We start from the raw sequence: 16813 nt of genomic DNA, 5'->3' as shown, positions 1-16813 counted from the left end.
GCTAAATAACTAAAGAATTTATTATTTGGGATGTAGTAACAAAACCTCAACAGCAGCACTAGCATTCACATTGCAGCAGGGTATAAAATGTCCTTAATTTCTCAATCATCTTGTTAAACATATTGTGCACAAAAATACAAATGCACAGACAAAGCGAAAGATGCAGTTCGTACTGCAGATGCAGTTGTCCCCAACACCTCATGCTGCAGCTTCAATTTCATCAGATGTAACAGCAGCTCCGTTTGGAGCATCATCGGCTCGGAGCTGGGAAGAAACATCATCAATCGCAGCGTTCAGTTGAGCAATCTTTTCGGTCAGGACCTTCCTTGTCTTCTGTTATAGTCAATTAAATATGATAATCATTCAAACTCAGAATGAAATATAAATCATTGTTGTACTAAAATAAGAATACTGGTCGTAAGATACTTTCAATTCCTTAAAATATATATTATTGGCTGCTCATGGCAAGCAGTATCAGAGGATTTTCCTATTTATGCCACATAAAGAGCTTATCCAACAGGAAGAAAGGAGATGTATAGGGGGATGACCTTTGGAGAAAGGATTTGGGCTACAATGATAAAGGAAGATTCTAACAGAACCAAACATGAGAGTAGGCCCAAACTGGCTTGGCCCATTGATTGTCCGTTTGTCCCTAATCTACAGTAACTACAAACAATTAAATCAAGATGATCTACAATTTAAATGCTACTTGAATGGCTTCTTTTCAAGTCTTGAATTATTTGAAGCTGTTATTGATATAACTATAGTTCGAAAGAAGGCATGGATAGAAGCCACTTTGTTGTGCTTCCTTTTCAACAAATGCACGAGCTTTTGATGCCATTTCCACAGAGTTAGAAGAAATGTAGTAGAGAAGATAAAGCCTCTTTGTATATCAGCTAATTAACTTGTTAATAAACTAGAGAGGGAGTGAACGTTAAATGCCTCTTTGTATATCAGCTTACCTCCAAAGCCTTTTCCTCGTCATATAAAAACTTCGGCAACTTCCTCATGAGATCTTTTCTATCAGCTCCAGCCAGTGCTTTGCTTATCTGAGGAAAAACATTTGAGGGTTAACAATACTAACAGCAAGCACAACAGCATCAGATAAAGGCAAGGACAGAATCCTGCAGATGTTTTGTTATCAACTACTTTACACAATCAGTACTAGATACAAAGGAAAATGATGATGTATAACCTTGCAAGAGAAAATGGCCTTCTATGCAGCATAACCTCATACAACTGAAAAAAGCAATCTATGCAGTATGACCTTAAATAGCAATCTGAGCAGTTCTAAGCAGACAGTGAAGAGTTACCAGAATATCAAAATAGATCAAGTTGGTATATTTGTAAGAACAGAAAATTTTCTCCTTGTTTACAGAGCTTGTGCACTTCAATCATGAGGAATGATGATATTTTTCCAGATTCACACATAATTGTGAATAGAACAGACACTTAAAAACGCTTCAGCGTAAAGTAAAGATATAATCACATGAAGAAGCAGAACCTGAGGAGCATAAACACAACCAAGAGCTCCCACTATGATTCCTCCCAATATGAAGCCACCGACAAAAATACTAGCACTACTTGGCCTTCCACCTTCCCTGCTTGAAATTCCAGATAGCGAATAAGTTTAAGTGTATAAGTTGGTGCATGCATATACTAAGTGTTAAAGTCGTAGCTAGCAGGAACCGAAACGACACCATGCACAAAGTTGTGTTTTAAAAAACAGTAAAATTTTACCCACATAACCGGAAAGTAATATGCACCAAAACAATGTCAAAATCACATCTAAATGCATTAGTATAGTTCAGGTGACACTATGAAGAGGACTCAAACTGTACATAGCATTCTAAGTCAAAAATAAATAAATAAATGTAAAGAAAATAGAACATTCATTGACGGCGTATAACTATCTAGCTTTAGTGAGATACATACAAGTGTCAGCAAAGCAAGTTGAGAGTGATAGAATACAACACACTATATATATAGATATATGTAAATAAGAAGCAAGCTGTACGTTAGGCAATTAACCATGATGGTACAACTTCTTATTTTATAAAAAAAATAATTAAAAACAAGAGAAGCAAGCTATGCTTCAGCCAATTGGCCATGATGGCATAACTTCAGTACCTGAAGCTAGCACAAAAAACATTTCGGCTCCTAGAAATTGCTATTTTGCTGTTCGGATGATGAACCGAATGATAAGACACACCGGAAGGACTCAGGATGATAACAGGTTGCTTCAATTGCTTCCCAATTCCACCTTGGAAAAAAAAAAAAATTGCCACAAGTAAGATGCATTGTGATGACTAATAATGCACCATAAATGAAGAAAGATCAAAAGTTGAAGAAAACTTATTACCATCAAGGATCTTAAGAGTTCGCCAAATAAATAATATTCTCTAGATGGCAAGGCATAATCTCCTATCACAAAACAAGAATATCCAGCCTGAACAAACTCGAGAAGGCACACAATGCACATTGCAAGATACTCTCCATGATCAGGGACGAAGCCATTGTGAGGCCATAATGGCCACAGCCCGCCTCAACATTTTAAAAATTACATATAAGTGCCTAACTAATTAGGAATAGTAAAGATCAATATACTGTAAATTTTAGTCTATAGGGGACCAAATTGAAAAATTTTCCCACAAAACTTGTGGGCCACGAGCCGCTCCCCCACTCCACGTACGCAGCATCTCTCTCTCTCCCCTAATTGGTTAAACTTGTGTTAATTCTTCTTATTTTAACCGCAACAACCAAACGGGCATTTTCGGCTATGAACTATTGAAACCGATTTCCGGACTAAGATGGATGTTGTATTTCACGAATTCTTTAATCGTGCATGTTGAAAGAGAAATTAACAAGAAGTTCTCTTTTTTTATTTAGTCACTGACGGAATTCGTGACTTGGGAGTGCCGAGCACAATTTCGACTTTTGAACTGGTAAACAAACTTTTTAAGATTTTCTATTGTATATTTGTACATCAAACTTCTGCTAGAATTTGCTTTATAATAATTTTTTAAATCTTTTTAAGATAAATATGTTATGTATTTTTGCCGCCCATCCCCCCCATGCCACCACAAAACGTAAATCCTGGCTTCGCTCCTGACCACAAAGAAGATAACCAAAATTTGTAGGCACATAAGGAATGGATATTCTATTGGCCATTTCAAAGAGATTTACTACGTTGGCAAGACCTGAAATTTATAGCAAATATCATCTCACTGGAGAAAATAAGAAGTTTTGCAAGGAAAAAATATAAATGCTAAAAAGTTGCGTAAAACAGGGAAACGCAAACAACACCAGCAATTGCAATTAAAATCCCAAATAAACTGAGCATTGTCTTCACTCAGAATAATAAAGATAAGATGCAACAAGATAAAAGCATTTGGAAAGATGCTAATCCTTTTAGGATCCGTGCAACATCTCATCATAATTGATCATTCGTCATAAGTTAATTGATTAGCATGTAACAACAGCAAAAAGAAACTTCTCTAGCAGAAATTTGCTCAAACCAACAAACTGGACTATGCGCTATTTATCATTAGGTAGTATATCCTCCAGATCGAGTAGCTTAACAATTTCAAGTAACTTGAACTATAAATTTAGAGCTCCAAACAACATTACTTTTATTTTTCGAATAAACATCCATAGGGCGATTCCCTATAGGCAAAAACACATTCCTCTTTCAATTAAATTCCTTAATTGTCACCAATTCGTAAACCTTATTAACTGCAAATTGAAACAAAAGTATCTTTCACACTTATTGATCATCTCATAAATCCAAGATATAGAGCAATTTAACCTTCTCAGCACTCCATCTCACTATCAATTTAACAATTCAAATCAACAAATCGAGGGGGGAAAGAGGAAAACTCAAATCTCCTTGATATCAAACCTAATTACTACAGATGCTTAACCCCAACATACATAACAAATCACGAATTTGAGAACAGGAAAGAGGGAGAAGCGGTTGAACCGTACGAGGAAACGAGTCGAGCCGCTGATTCGTGGGGACGAAGAGGGAGCTCGCGAGAGCGGCCATGGCGATCCCTCGACGAACCTTTCCTTGTTCACCCCTTTACTCGATCCGAGCGCGTTCGAAGAGGAGAGTGGAGGAGATGTGGAGTTTGGTACGCAGCGAGAGAGAGAGAGAGAGAGAGAGAGAGAGAGTGGAGCTAATACCACGGATCGAGGATTTAATCCGGCGACGGGGCAACGGATCCGTCCATTGCCACGTGGCACTTCTCGTTTCGGACCGGGTTTGGATCTGGCTCGGGCTGTTTGGTATGCCCACGTTATTAATCACTTCTTCATAAATATCTTTTTTGCGGATTTTTTTTTTCCAAAATAACCTTCAAAAATATTAGGCCAATTTATATAAAATATTCACAAATTTTAAACTTTTATAAAACTTGGTCACTTTTTTTAATTTTACAGATTTAGGCCGAATTTTTTACCATCGGACGAAAATATCCTTATTCATTTTCTCTCTCTTCTTTTTTTTTCTTTCGTTATTTTTTTCTCGAAGACGCGCCACCTCTTCCTCTGCCACCTCCTCCTCGTGGCCCCCTCCCTATCGCCTCCTCCTTCGCCGATGAACCCACATTCTCCTTTCGCCGCCTCTCCGTCTCCCATAGTGTCCATGGCCTGCACGGCGTCGGCGTCCATGGCATGTAGAGCGTCGGCATCAAGCGGGACCGGCGCCGCCTACACGTCGTACTGCAGCAGCCACGAGCCATTGCACGGGATCGCGAACAGGGCAGCGCGTAGCAGCGCGACGTCGATCCGGTGGAAGCTGAGCGTGAAGTCGACATCCGAAAAGCCCGCGGCGGCCACACGGTTGTCGTTCTCGATGACTACCGTGAGGGGCATCTGGACGCCGAGTATGTTGGATTGGTCGTAGTCAAGCCGACCCAGTTGCGCCGCCGACATGCAAAGCGGAGGGGAAAAGGAAGAGGAGAGGAGGAGAAATGATGCAAATTTCATCCAAAATTACACCGTTTTGCCCAATTTTTAACTGTTTCACCCAAAATTGCACAATTTCTCCTCCTCCTTCTCTTTCCCTTCCTTCTTTCTTTTTACACCATTACATTATTTTTTACACCTTAAAAAATTGCATTCTTTGGACACTCTTATCTTCCTCGCTAGAGAGTAGGACTCGGATGGCGATCCTGAAGGCATGGATCCACTTTTTCTTCTTGGAGTCAATGGTACCCCACTCGATCCTCTGGACCTCCTCAATGCTCATCTTGTCGACACCGAGGGCAGCAAGGGCCTCCGCGATGGTGTCGCGGTAGACGGCGATATACATCTAGCTTAGCTCCTGGCCGGACTCGGTGCGGATCATGCGGCCAGCGATCTTCGCGAGGTCGGCGACGGCGTCGGCACGGAGGAGGTCGGAGGAGAAGTGGTCGGCGGAGAGGGATCCCTGGCCTCCTCCTCCGCCGCCGACGCCGTGGGAGTCCTTGAGATTTGCGCCGTGGGGGTGGGGGTCGAATCTGGGGAAGGAGGTAGGGGTGTCGTCCTGGGAGAGGGAGAGGCAGCGGAAGAAGGAGGTGGGTTCGTCGGAGGAGGAGGAGGCGATGGGGAGAGCGCGGTGGAGGAGGAGGTGGCGGAAGAAAAAAATAACGAAGGAAAAAAAAAAAGAAGAGACAGAAAAAAGAAAAGAGAGAAAGAAAATGAATAAAGGTATTTTCATTTGATAGCAAAAATTCGGCTCAAATTTGCAAAAGTGAAAAAGGTGGCCTCAGTTTTGCAAAAGCTCAAAATTTATAAATTTTTCTACAAATTAGCCAAAAATTATAATTGATTAAATAATTCTAAAAAAAAATATTTAGCGAAATAATCCTTCTTTCGCCAAGTCAGTATAGAAGTGAAATTTTATTTTAAAAAAATAATTCTTATAATATCCTATTAAGACGGTAAATCATTTACAGTCTTTTTAAAAATTATTTTATATTTTTTTGTACTATTAAAATTATATACAATTTATTAAAATTTTTATAAAATTATTAAAATTATATATATATATATATATATTTATATATATCCACAGCAAAAAAAGAAACGATAGAGAGAGTATTTATATATATCGACAGCAGAAGAAAAAAAAGAAAGCNACAGATATTATCCCTATTTAAAGTAGGGAGCTCGAGACTCCACAGAACACAATATTTTAAAGCATTGTTATCTTTCCGCGCTGGGATCTGTGCCCAGCAGATGTTGTAAACAGCAACGGACAAATCTGCCTTTTTTCTCCTCTGTTCCTGAGGACTAAGTCTTTGCATCAGTCCAAAGCAGCAGGGGGCTTTTTTATAAAATAAACCTCTAAAAATTTTAAATTTACAAAATAACTCTATCAAAATTTTATTTAGAAAATTAATTGTTCTTTCATCACGTTGAATTTTTATTATAAATACGGTAAATAATTCACCGCCTTTACATATATAATAAAGACGGTGAATCATTCACCGTTTTTATAATGTATATGTGAAGACGATGAATCATTCACACCGTCTTATCTATATTTAACTTCAGAACTTAGACAAATTTTGATAAATTTAGAATATTTTGCATTAAAGGCGGTGAATCAAATTTATCGCCTTCACATATATATTATAAAGACGATAAATTATTCACCGCCTTCATTATATATATGTGAAGGCAGTGAATCATTCACTGCATTCATAGTAAAAATCTGACGTGACGTCTACGTGGCGAAAGGATGATTATTTTTTCAAATAAAATTTTGACGGGTTATATCTCCAATTTTAAAATATTGGAGGATTATTTTATAAAAAAGCCCGCAGCAGGTGGTGGCCGGCGCAGCATTACAGAGACGGGGGCAGAAGTCGCCTCCTAAGTCCTAACAAGCGAACGAGATTTGGTGATCTTGTCGACTAAAAATTGAGAGCCAATGTCTCCATCATCAAGCGCAGGCCCCTCCACGCGCTTTCCCCCTCGCCCTCGCCCTCGCCCTCGCCCTCTTCCTCTTAAACACTCCCACTCCCCACCAGGTCGAGGAGGGATCGAAACTGTAGCTAGCTAGAGGTTTTAGGCCATGGCGGGGAGCCCCGGGGAGCGGTCGCTGAAGGAGACGCCGACGTGGGCGGTGGCGCTCGTGTGCGCCGTGATGGTCCTCGTCTCCGCCGCGATGGAGCACGGCATTCACATTCTAGGAAAGGTTGGGTTCTTGTTTGTTTCACCGTAGACGTTCACTTTCATTGTTTCGTGACTCTTACGTTTTTTTAATCCTTATAACTGACTTCGTCCCGTCAGTAAAATTATGAAAGAGAGAGATGGAATAAAAAAAGTGGGACAGTTAACTAAAATCATTAACTTCCTATCCAACTATCCAACAAATATCTGTGGATTTTTATTCAACTTGAAAATCACTTTTCGGTCAAACAAACATGAAACATGTCATGGGGTTCCGTATTTATTTCGATACATCCGCACCGTAACGTGTTTATAAGATATTTTTTAGCTCGACTTAAAGTCCTATTTTAGAAAGATTTTATAAAAAAGGTACTAAAAATAATTAGAATATACCGGCACTAGAGGAAATAAATATTTTATGCCAAAATATGTCGACACATAAGTATTTTAAACACGCACATCACGGTGCTTAAAATTTTCTGTACATGTGTTTCAACTTTCAAAAACTGAGCTTTAACTAATTTGGCTTCGTTTTGTGAGAGTGCAGTGGTTTCAGACGCGCCACAAGAAAGCTATGAGTGAAGCTCTGGAAAAATTGAAAGCAGGTAAAGTTTTTTTAGGAAAAAAAAATTCTTTTTTGTTGCCTGTTACTTATTCTTGATATGATTTGCTAGGTATTTACAGAATCTGGTCTTAAGAAAAACCATATTGTTAGCTGTATTCTTGTTTACGATAACAAATTTCTTTAGTTGTTGATTATTTGTGTTAACACACAGAGTTGATGCTACTGGGCTTTATTTCCCTACTTCTTACTGCTGGACAAGGGCAGATATCCAAAATCTGCATTCCTGCGAAAGCTGGTAATATCATGCTCCCCTGTAAGCTGAAGAACGCGACAGAGAGTAACACCGACAGTCGGCGAAGATTCCTGTCGTATGGTGAAGAAGCAGTTCGGCGTCGTATGTTGGTTTCGTCGACAGCAGATTATTGCTCTCAGTATAAAGTAATTATCGTAATTATCCTCATATCCTCTTCTCTGTGCGTATTTGTTTGATTTTACGTAATTTCTTGTTATTTTTTATATGATTTGCTAGGAAGTTTTATTGGAGACACTTACACACACAAGAATTATAAGTACGATGACGGTGTTAGTGAGAATAACGAAAATTCAAAGAGAAATGATTCTAGGCATAAATTCGTGGCCATTTGGATGTTCTTTGAACTTTATTTTTTACGTGAATTCGTAATGTTATTGTGTTTGTTCATTGTGCAGGATAGAGTGCCACTAATCTCACAATATGGGATTCACCAACTGCATATATTTATATTTGTCCTGGCAGTTTTTCACGTTCTTTATAGCGTCGTCACAATGGCATTAGGGCGAGCAAAAGTAAGTTTCTGAATACAAAGTGTTTGCTATACAGAATATACTAAGAGCTTAAGTACGGGGAATTCGATGTTCGGAGTAGCTATTTCAGTGCTGTTTCTATCTCTGCGGATGAAACTTTTCGTGAATTTGTATGCTTTCATGGGTATTTTGAAATAACGTAAAAAAATTATCCTAAGTGACAAAAAGTAACCTGTTGCTATTTCAAATGAACTAAGTAAAGGCTCAAAGTTTGCTAATTTATGAAAGTGTAATAGGTTCTCTGCATCAATTTGACATATCTGCTATTTTAAACGCAAATTTGTTAATTATAAATGTGAGCTTTATAGAATCTTTTGGACCAGATATGGAATTGTATCCTTGTGAACAAGCAATCACCTGTGTAAGCTCATTATGATATCCATTTGTAATTGCAGATGAAAAAATGGAAAGCATGGGAGTTGGAGACCACCTCATTGGAGTATCAATTTTCAAATGGTAAAAGATTTTCTTTACATTCTCAGACTATTATAGTTTACAGTTATTATAATGAACATTAAGTTGACGGTCCTTGCAGATCCTTCGCGATTCAGGTTCACCCACCAAACATCATTTGTAAAGCGGCATGTTGGCCTCTCAAGCACCCCTGGAGTTAGATGGATAGTAAGATTCTCTTTCTTGTTCTTGAGGTTCTGCATCCCTTTTATCGCAACAGTAATGAGATTGATATCTAATCTGCATAATAAATACGAGTGATCTTACTTTTGTTTGTAATATAGGTGGCGTTTTTTAGGCAGTTTTTTGGATCAGTAACAAAAGTGGACTACTTGACTATGAGACATGGCTTTATCAATGTGATATCCATTTCCCTAATTGCTGCAGCTATTTCTCAGACTTAACAGTGTTGTTTGTGACAAATGATCACTGCAGTTACTATTTAAATGTGTGTTGCAGGCTCATTTATCTCCCAACAGCAAGTTTGACTTCCACAAGTATATAAAACGGTCGTTGGAAGATGATTTCAAAGTTGTTGTTAGCATCAGGTTTCTCTCTCGCTGCACAATAAACAGAACTTTGGATCCTTTCGCCGTGTCTTTAACACTTTTTGCTCATTTAACAGCCTTCCATTGTGGTTCATGGCAATCATCGTTCTGCTACTTGATGTGCAAGGTATATAACTCAGCTTGTCGGTCTATTTTGTCCGTGCGACTTGACGGCCTTTGAAACGATCATTTATTGCTTTTGCCGCAGGACTCCAATTGCTCATTTGGATCTCTTTTGTACCGCTGATAGTAAGCTGTTTCATTGCTGTTTCTTATTACCTTTCTGATTTGGGTTTTCTAGTTACTGGAGTAACAGCATGTCCTTTCCAGGTTCTCTTGCTGGTCGGGATGAAGCTGGAAATCGTCATCATGGAAATGGCCCGTGAAATTCAAGACCGAACAAGTGTTATAAAAGGAGCTCCGATCGTGGAGCCAAGCAACAAGTATTTCTGGTTCAATCGACCTCAATGGATTCTCTTTCTCATACATCTTACTTTGTTTGAGGTAGTTCGGGCCGACTTTTGCCTGCCGTAAATGAATTTTCATAGTCATGAAACTAAAGATATAAAAAGGAGATGTTAAAGAACCTTTCTGACTGATTGTCTCTGCTTGTTGACCAACCAGAATGCATTCCAAATGGCGCACTTCTTATGGACTTTGGTATGTTCACAACATCTTTTCCCCTTTTCTCTATCAATTGTGTTTGAGCAAACGATGCTAGCATGTCTTTTATTGTCCTTGTAGAGCACATTTGGCTTGAGATCATGCTTCTTTGACAACATGGGACTTGCTTTGACAAAAGTTATTGTGGGGATAGCTCTTCAGTTCTTATGCAGCTACATTACTTTCCCGCTCTACGCATTAGTCACACAAGTAAGTTCACTTTGAAAAAAACTGAAAAATTTTGCTGTTAAGAACAATTATCGACGAGTAAACATAATGAGTATAAGCATATGTGTTATTCTAGATGGGATCACATATGAAGAAGGCAATTTTTGAGGAACAAACAGCAAAAGCGCTTAAGAAGTGGCAGCAAGCAGCGAAAGAGAAGAAAAGGCTCAGAGATGCAGGTTTAGACACTGCCTCTTTCGGTTACATAAGTGGAGAGAACACACCGAGCCGAGGATCGTCTCCCGCACATTTGCTCCACAAGTACAAGAAGGGCTCAACTGACCCGGAGAGTAATCCAAGCTCGCCAAGGTTTTTCTGCTCAGATAGCGAATTCCCCGATATGGAAGCTCCGACACTTGCCAAGCTTGGGCCAAACCCAAAAGCCAAGGATGTTGATGTTCCCACCGGTGAATTCTCCTTTAGTACACAGTTATGAACTATTTTTTGGCTAATCCTTTTCTTTGGATAGGTAACTCTATCATAAACTTTTTGTTTTTGTATCTCTGTCTTGCCTGTATATTAGTCGTCAACAACAAATGCTTTACGAATAGTTGTATTACCAGTTTACCACGATGGATGGGTAATATAAAACACATCGATCCTTTGTACGAAAAACAGCAAGGTAAGTAATTTTTTTAACTAATTTACAACATGTATATGAAGTTGCTTTAGGTGGTTGTGTCAAGTGTAAGGCATTAATAATTGTTAGTGATGAGTAAATGGTACTTGATATTGAAGCACAATTGTTAGTGGTGGAGATGGCAATGAGCTTTGATTATCTGCTAAGGCTATCTGAATTGATCCCTGTTTATCAAGGAACTAAATAATAATCTAGTTGTGATCTAATTGTTCGGCTTGATATAGTGCATTTAATAGAAAACTGGTCATTATATGTTTATGTACCGAGGTCACATTCTCTTCCTAAAGATATGTGCAAACCAAAAAAATGTTGGAAAACTCGAGATGGTGCAGAAATGATGCTGTATTATCAGGTGAGACAAGATATCAATGTAGTCCATCATAGAAAGAACTGGTACAACTAAATCAGAACTCATGAACACAAACACCTAAGCCCTCATTTGGCAACATGCGTCCAAACTATATCATCGAAAATGATAACTCACTACAAAAAGTTGATGATTCGTCGAAGATGATTCCCTCCGGAAACGTCCTTCATCATCCTGATGTTACTCACCTTTCGCATGAACCTTTCTATGCAGCGCAACTATAAACACCACAGATGCTACCATTCCAGTCAAATATCCAGCAATTGCACCATAGGTGACACAGATTGGCCATTCCTAAATAAAAACACAGAATTTTCAATTAGCATGTAATAAAAGATGTATCTGAAAAGCTTCTGACCAAGAAAAAATCACAAAACGAACAGGTTAAGAAGCGCACAGCGACCACTTCTATGATCTAACTAACACGATTTGTATACAAATAATCAGAAATATACTGGAGCTCATAATAGAGCACAATAATTTTGCATCGATTTAACCTATTAATAGGTTACTCAAAGTTATGAAACAATTTGCAGCACCAACTCATGTTTGAGCATAAACAGAATATATTCGTGGCTCATCAGAAAAATTCACTATCATACACATTTATTAAAGCCCTTAGTAATTACACGGACTAAAAATCTTCACCTGCCAAGGTCTTTCCCAGTCAAGTGGCATGGGCCAAGCACCAATCCATGCACCAATTATAGCTCCATAAGCTGGTACGGAAATCATATAGTCGACAGCATCTAGTAGCCTGTAACAAAAAATGTAACAAATTATGAATATGCTAGTTTCCACAGGGTGAAGCAATACTAAAGTTTTAACCCTTATTGGCCAACACAGGGAAGACTCGGAATACAGGATTAAACCAAGAACATTAATGTGGACCTTGAAACAGCATATGAAGAGAAGAAATCATCATTAGCACCTACTTTGAAAAAGAGAGTATCCGCTGCCAATCCATCCTAGAAGGGCCAAAGGCACAAGCTGCAGGTACAAACTGCAGGACAAAAAAAAAATCAAGTTATCTTGCTTGCAGTCCACTAAATTTATGTCGAAACAACTATAAAACATACTCATCTGCATTCATTTGGGCGGCTAAATATTTGGACGACCCATCGATCCAAAATTTTCAATCACCCAAAAATTTGGAGAGGATAGACAATCCAGAAGCCCAGATCAACACTGATTGAACCAATTTGATTCAAAGTGTGATGCCCCGCTTCCCAGGGGGTACCCATCCTAGAATTACTTTAGCTCTAATATGCTTAACCCTCTTAACCTCTTAGCCTAGCCACCATCCAAAATGTTGTGACAGTATTAAGAGATTTAGTTTTATTATATCTTATATATAGAACTATTTCAAATTCTGAGGGTGTACGGTCCAACCTGTTTGACCATAGTGCTGGCTTTTCATTCCAAAATATTTATAGATTTCAGCCCAAATACTCGAACCAATCCAATTTGACCAAACAGGATGGATATCATAAACAGGAACTGCTCACAGACCAAAATGGAACCCAACTCAAAAAATCCTGGCAGGACTACATATCAAAACCAACCAAACGTTAAGGAGACAAAACCAGACCAAAATGTGTTATTTTTAGGGTTTAACTTTCTAGTTGAGTAAAAATTTGCCGCTATGAGGTTGCTCAAGCTATTGCCAAAAGTTAGAGTCTAGATCAAGAAGCAACCTGTTTAAACAACTTGCATCAATGTAATTTGGTTCCAAGTATTTGTATAAATTTTTTGTTCAAACAAGTAATCAGCATCAGTTTCTGCCTGGAACAAGCTTGCAAATATTGCACGAATAGATTCACGAACCAGTTTCCATCTCTGCGGCTTTACACACTTCGGAATTAACCAAATTATAACAACGCAGCAAATCAGAGGTTACTCACGGTGAACAACGACATGAGCAATGACCAATAGGCTGTTACGGTCCAATACCTACATGCAATGAGAAAGTTGTTTTATGCCGAGCATGTATAAATTAGCAATACATCAAATGCTGCAAACTCTGCCAAAAAACCAAGCATGTATAAGATCATCTCATGCTGAGCATGAATTGCCGAAAAATCGAGACTCAAAAGTATATCTTGCGCTCGGAGATATAAACCCTATACTTACTTTATGCCGACCGGCGCACCCAAAACGATTGCCCCAAATGCATTTATGGCAGCTCCTATAAAAAAATAAATCAAAGATGAACCTTTTTTTTTTTTGTTGCAGCTGAATTCAATTCATCTTACCTACGGGGAGAGCCAATAATCCTCGTCCAATAGCCTTCCATACCTGTCCCGGAAAAACAAAAAAAAACCAACTTTTACAAAAAATGAAGAGAAAACAAGTATCAAAACCCTGAAGGAATTATAACAAACAGGTGCTGGGCACGGCACTACCGAGCAACCGTGCGTGTCTCTGCGAAGCCAACTATACACTCCAATAGTGATAGGCGCTTCAATTACCTACGAAAATGGCGACCACAGATATAGAATTCGAACAAAAAATCTAGAAAAAAAAAATGGAGTGAAATTGGGTTATACGAGGAGGAGGCGGAGGGTTTGGGCGGGGTGGGCGACGAGGTCGAGCACGCAAACGCGCTGGGCGAGGAAATACGCGGCGGCGACGCCCAGGGCGCACAGCGAATGCAGCGTTGACGCCGCCGCGGCCCCGATCCGAGCCGTTCCCATCGCGAGCGAACGATCGAACGAAGCGACGGAGTAGTGCGGAGGGAGGAAGCGGTGGTAACGAAGCTCTTTGGCTTTAGCTCTTGGGGCATGGTTGCTTGACCCTATTTTAAACTTTGGAATTGTAATGAAATTTATTGATTTCGACAGTGGTTTGTTTTACGGAATTGAATTTTTATTTTTATTTTATTCTGGACTGAAAATAATCAAATTTATTCGGGATTTAATTTGATTTTAAATTTCGGATTAACCTATCTCAAAGTAAACTATTTAAAATACTCTTTTTCCAATACTTACCTCCTCTGAGTCCTCTCTTTTTATCACTTTTTTTTTTCTTAATCAAAATTCTCTCTGAAAAAAATTTAATTTTTATTCTGATTTCTATTCTAATAACAAATCAAATACTTTTGAATTGATTCTTCATTTTATTTCTTATTCTAAAATAATCCAATCTTATTTTCTATTCTATTCTAATCATAAACCGAACATGCTCTTAATGAGCTCGATTTGAACCTTGTGGGAGAAAGTAGCATCAATAGATTCTTTTCTAGCGTAATTTGGTAATATAATATAGTCGTTAAAACCATTTATGGTTTAAACAGTAACTCCAAAATATTACTACCTGAAGTTTCACTTTAAATTTGCAATTTTTGAAAGCATTTCCGTATTTTAAAATTTTCCTTTTCGTCGAATTTAAACATCTTATAACGAATAAACATTAGGTTGCTAAGCTTTAAAATGATAAATGCAAAATTTGTAGGATTCTGGTTGGCTCAAATTTTTGGGACTGTGGATGACGTGGTACTCCCGGTCTAGCGAAACTCCAGTCAATGCGAAAAGCGCCGAACATAAGTCCGCATAATCTATTCTCTGCGTAGCCTCACTCACACCCAGGAGGAGGGTTTTAGGGGCGCAAAGCTACCGTGCGATCCGCTAACACGACGACGACGACGACGACGACGATGGGTTTCCGATTCGCCCTCCTCCTCTTCTTCGTCTTCTCCCTCCTCTCATCCTCGGCACGATCCGATCTCGTTATCTCCAGGGTCGATCGACAGGTCCGTGCCCTTCTTCTCCTCGCGCCTTCTCGTTGCTTCGATTTCTCTCCATTTACTGTAATTGTAGTTTGATCCGAGTGCAATGTGGTAGATCAGATCTAATCAAGTAATCGCTTATGTTGTCGCGATTTGTTTGAGTATAATCCGATTACGAGACGAGATTGCAAGGAGAAGCATATGTTTGTGCTTGGATAGTGATTTTGGTTGCTTAAGAGTGTGTTTGAGGTTGATCTGAGATCATTTTTGGTACTAACATCAATAACTTTAACTATGCTTGAAGCACATTTCTGCTTGTTTAATTTAACTTCTCCAAGTCTATTGGTAGGTGGATCTCGTTGCGATAATCATGTTATTTAATATTTTTTTTTAAAAAAATAATCTTTGACAGGATATTGGTATTTCATTGTTGTTAGGAATAGATCTGTGGCTCTTAAAAATGGATATTTGAAGACCCACGTCAGTTATAAATACACCCATATATGAACTTTTGATTGTACTTATCTTTAGGTAGGTAGGGTTTTTAGTGGTTAATAGGTGATAGTTTTTTTTGGAAGGAATGAACGTGTTTATCTTGATATCGCTGTCCCATTTGGCTGACACGATTAAAAAACATTTGTGGAAAAATGGAGGTTGGAACCAATTTCTTGAAGCTTGGTTACTGTTTTGTTCATTCCTCAGAGGTGCTGAATAGAAATGTTTGTCATGGACACAAGATCATGTTTCCATATTTCTAACCTACTGTCGTGGCGCTATATCTTTTGATCCTTAGAAATCGAAAATTGCTTTACTGATGCATGGGTGTTTCATTCTTTTTAAGTTAATGATTAAGCGATAGTATATAATTCCTGCATCTTCTGCAATAATGATTTTTGATACAACTAGTTCGCTTGTGGATTCTCTTCTGCAATGTGTTTTACATTGATTATGATTTCTGAATCAGCTATTGCCTTTCAAGTTTGAGGTGATCACCACCATAATTTTCTTCTTTGCAGATTGATTTGACTTCACATATTGTACGAGTTCTTTCATCGCTGAAGGTATGCGCAATCCTCTTTCTGCTGTCTTTTATGCCTTTAGAATATATCCATGACATTATGTTTTGACAATGATGTTGGAACAGTGTAGTTGATTTTGATGGTTTAATCTCAGGACTATCAACCAGTAACTTTTTACATAATTTGCATATTTATTTCCTGTGTTTGTTATCTAAACAAGCCATCTATAGATGACAGAAATTTGCTGGTTGAATATTAATTAATATTTGTTAGTACTTGTTATTGTTATTTCACTTGATACACGAATTTTCTGTTCAGCTTGATTTCGTTGTGTTTTTATTTTCTATTCATATTCAAGTTCCCCCTTTCTCAAAACTTTTGGCAAAGCTACTGAATTAGAATGTCAACTCAGGGCATCATCCTTCGCGCTGGACAATTACATAGGAAAGAATGCTAGGACTTTTCCCCTTCCTTTCCCTCACTGTAAACGTCTACGTCTTAATACTGCCAAATTCTTTGCTTGCATATTGTGGAAATGCGAATAGAACTTCAGAAACAAGCATCAGGACCACATTCTCAATCTACAAAATAATAGG

At 38.5% G+C, this 16813-nt stretch overlaps 3 protein-coding genes across 4 annotated transcripts; 1 reads left to right on the top strand and 2 right to left on the bottom strand.

Moving 5' to 3' along the window:
• On the bottom strand, nt 3-4176 carry LOC109714455. Of its 2 annotated transcripts, none has more exons than XM_020239092.1 (5): nt 3988-4176; nt 2131-2263; nt 1505-1604; nt 963-1049; nt 3-333 (listed from the first exon to the last, which is right to left on the bottom strand). In XM_020239092.1, exons 1-5 carry the CDS (start codon nt 4046-4048, stop codon nt 199-201), a joined length of 516 nt encoding a protein of 171 aa, XP_020094681.1. In that variant the 5' UTR covers nt 4049-4176; the 3' UTR covers nt 3-198. The 2 variants fall into 2 exon arrangements, with proteins under 2 accessions (XP_020094681.1, XP_020094682.1); XM_020239093.1 differs by having other exon boundaries at nt 1505-1601; nt 3988-4174.
• Nucleotides 6860-11138, top strand: LOC109714122 (MLO protein homolog 1-like). The gene is made up of 14 exons (XM_020238564.1): nt 6860-7189; nt 7712-7769; nt 7941-8167; nt 8438-8554; nt 8968-9028; nt 9108-9193; nt 9310-9384; nt 9485-9573; nt 9651-9700; nt 9782-9822; nt 9904-10077; nt 10198-10233; nt 10318-10446; nt 10541-11138. The coding sequence occupies exons 1-14, from the start codon at nt 7067-7069 to the stop codon at nt 10898-10900; spliced, it is 1626 nt and encodes a 541-aa protein (XP_020094153.1). The 5' UTR covers nt 6860-7066; the 3' UTR covers nt 10901-11138.
• LOC109714121 (phosphatidylinositol-glycan biosynthesis class F protein) lies at nt 11429-14294 on the bottom strand. Its single transcript, XM_020238563.1, has 8 exons — nt 14021-14294; nt 13877-13942; nt 13727-13769; nt 13605-13659; nt 13376-13424; nt 12407-12474; nt 12120-12228; nt 11429-11765 (listed from the first exon to the last, which is right to left on the bottom strand). Exons 1-8 carry the CDS (start codon nt 14165-14167, stop codon nt 11652-11654), a joined length of 651 nt encoding a protein of 216 aa, XP_020094152.1. The 5' UTR covers nt 14168-14294; the 3' UTR covers nt 11429-11651.

The sequence above is a fragment of the Ananas comosus genome, linkage group 8 (assembly GCF_001540865.1).
Source record: "Ananas comosus cultivar F153 linkage group 8, ASM154086v1, whole genome shotgun sequence".
Taxonomy (NCBI): Eukaryota; Viridiplantae; Streptophyta; class Magnoliopsida; order Poales; family Bromeliaceae; genus Ananas; species Ananas comosus.
Note: the sequence above shows the minus strand (reverse complement) of the source record. Positions and strands in the feature narration are given on the sequence as shown.

Excerpts from the sequence above, each read along its gene's own strand:
- LOC109714455 (XM_020239092.1), bottom strand. The coding sequence starts at position 4,048 with ATGGCCGCTCTCGCGAGCTCCCTCTTCGTCCCCACGAATCAGCGGCTC. Across the intron at positions 2,264-3,987 it reads GCGGCTCGACTCGTTTCCTC|GTGGAATTGGGAAGCAATTG; the intron begins GTACGGTTCAAC and ends TTTTTTTCCAAG. Across the intron at positions 1,605-2,130 it reads GTTTTTTGTGCTAGCTTCAG|CAGGGAAGGTGGAAGGCCAA; the intron begins GTACTGAAGTTA and ends TGGAATTTCAAG.
- LOC109714121 (XM_020238563.1), bottom strand. The coding sequence starts at position 14,167 with ATGGGAACGGCTCGGATCGGGGCCGCGGCGGCGTCAACGCTGCATTCG. Across the intron at positions 13,943-14,020 it reads AAACCCTCCGCCTCCTCCTC|GTAATTGAAGCGCCTATCAC; the intron begins GTATAACCCAAT and ends CCATTTTCGTAG. Across the intron at positions 12,475-13,375 it reads TGCTCATGTCGTTGTTCACC|TTTGTACCTGCAGCTTGTGC; the intron begins GTGAGTAACCTC and ends TTTGTCCTGCAG.
- LOC109714122 (XM_020238564.1), top strand. The coding sequence starts at position 7,067 with ATGGCGGGGAGCCCCGGGGAGCGGTCGCTGAAGGAGACGCCGACGTGG. Across the intron at positions 9,194-9,309 it reads CCCCTGGAGTTAGATGGATA|GTGGCGTTTTTTAGGCAGTT; the intron begins GTAAGATTCTCT and ends TTTGTAATATAG. Across the intron at positions 10,447-10,540 it reads TCTACGCATTAGTCACACAA|ATGGGATCACATATGAAGAA; the intron begins GTAAGTTCACTT and ends GTGTTATTCTAG.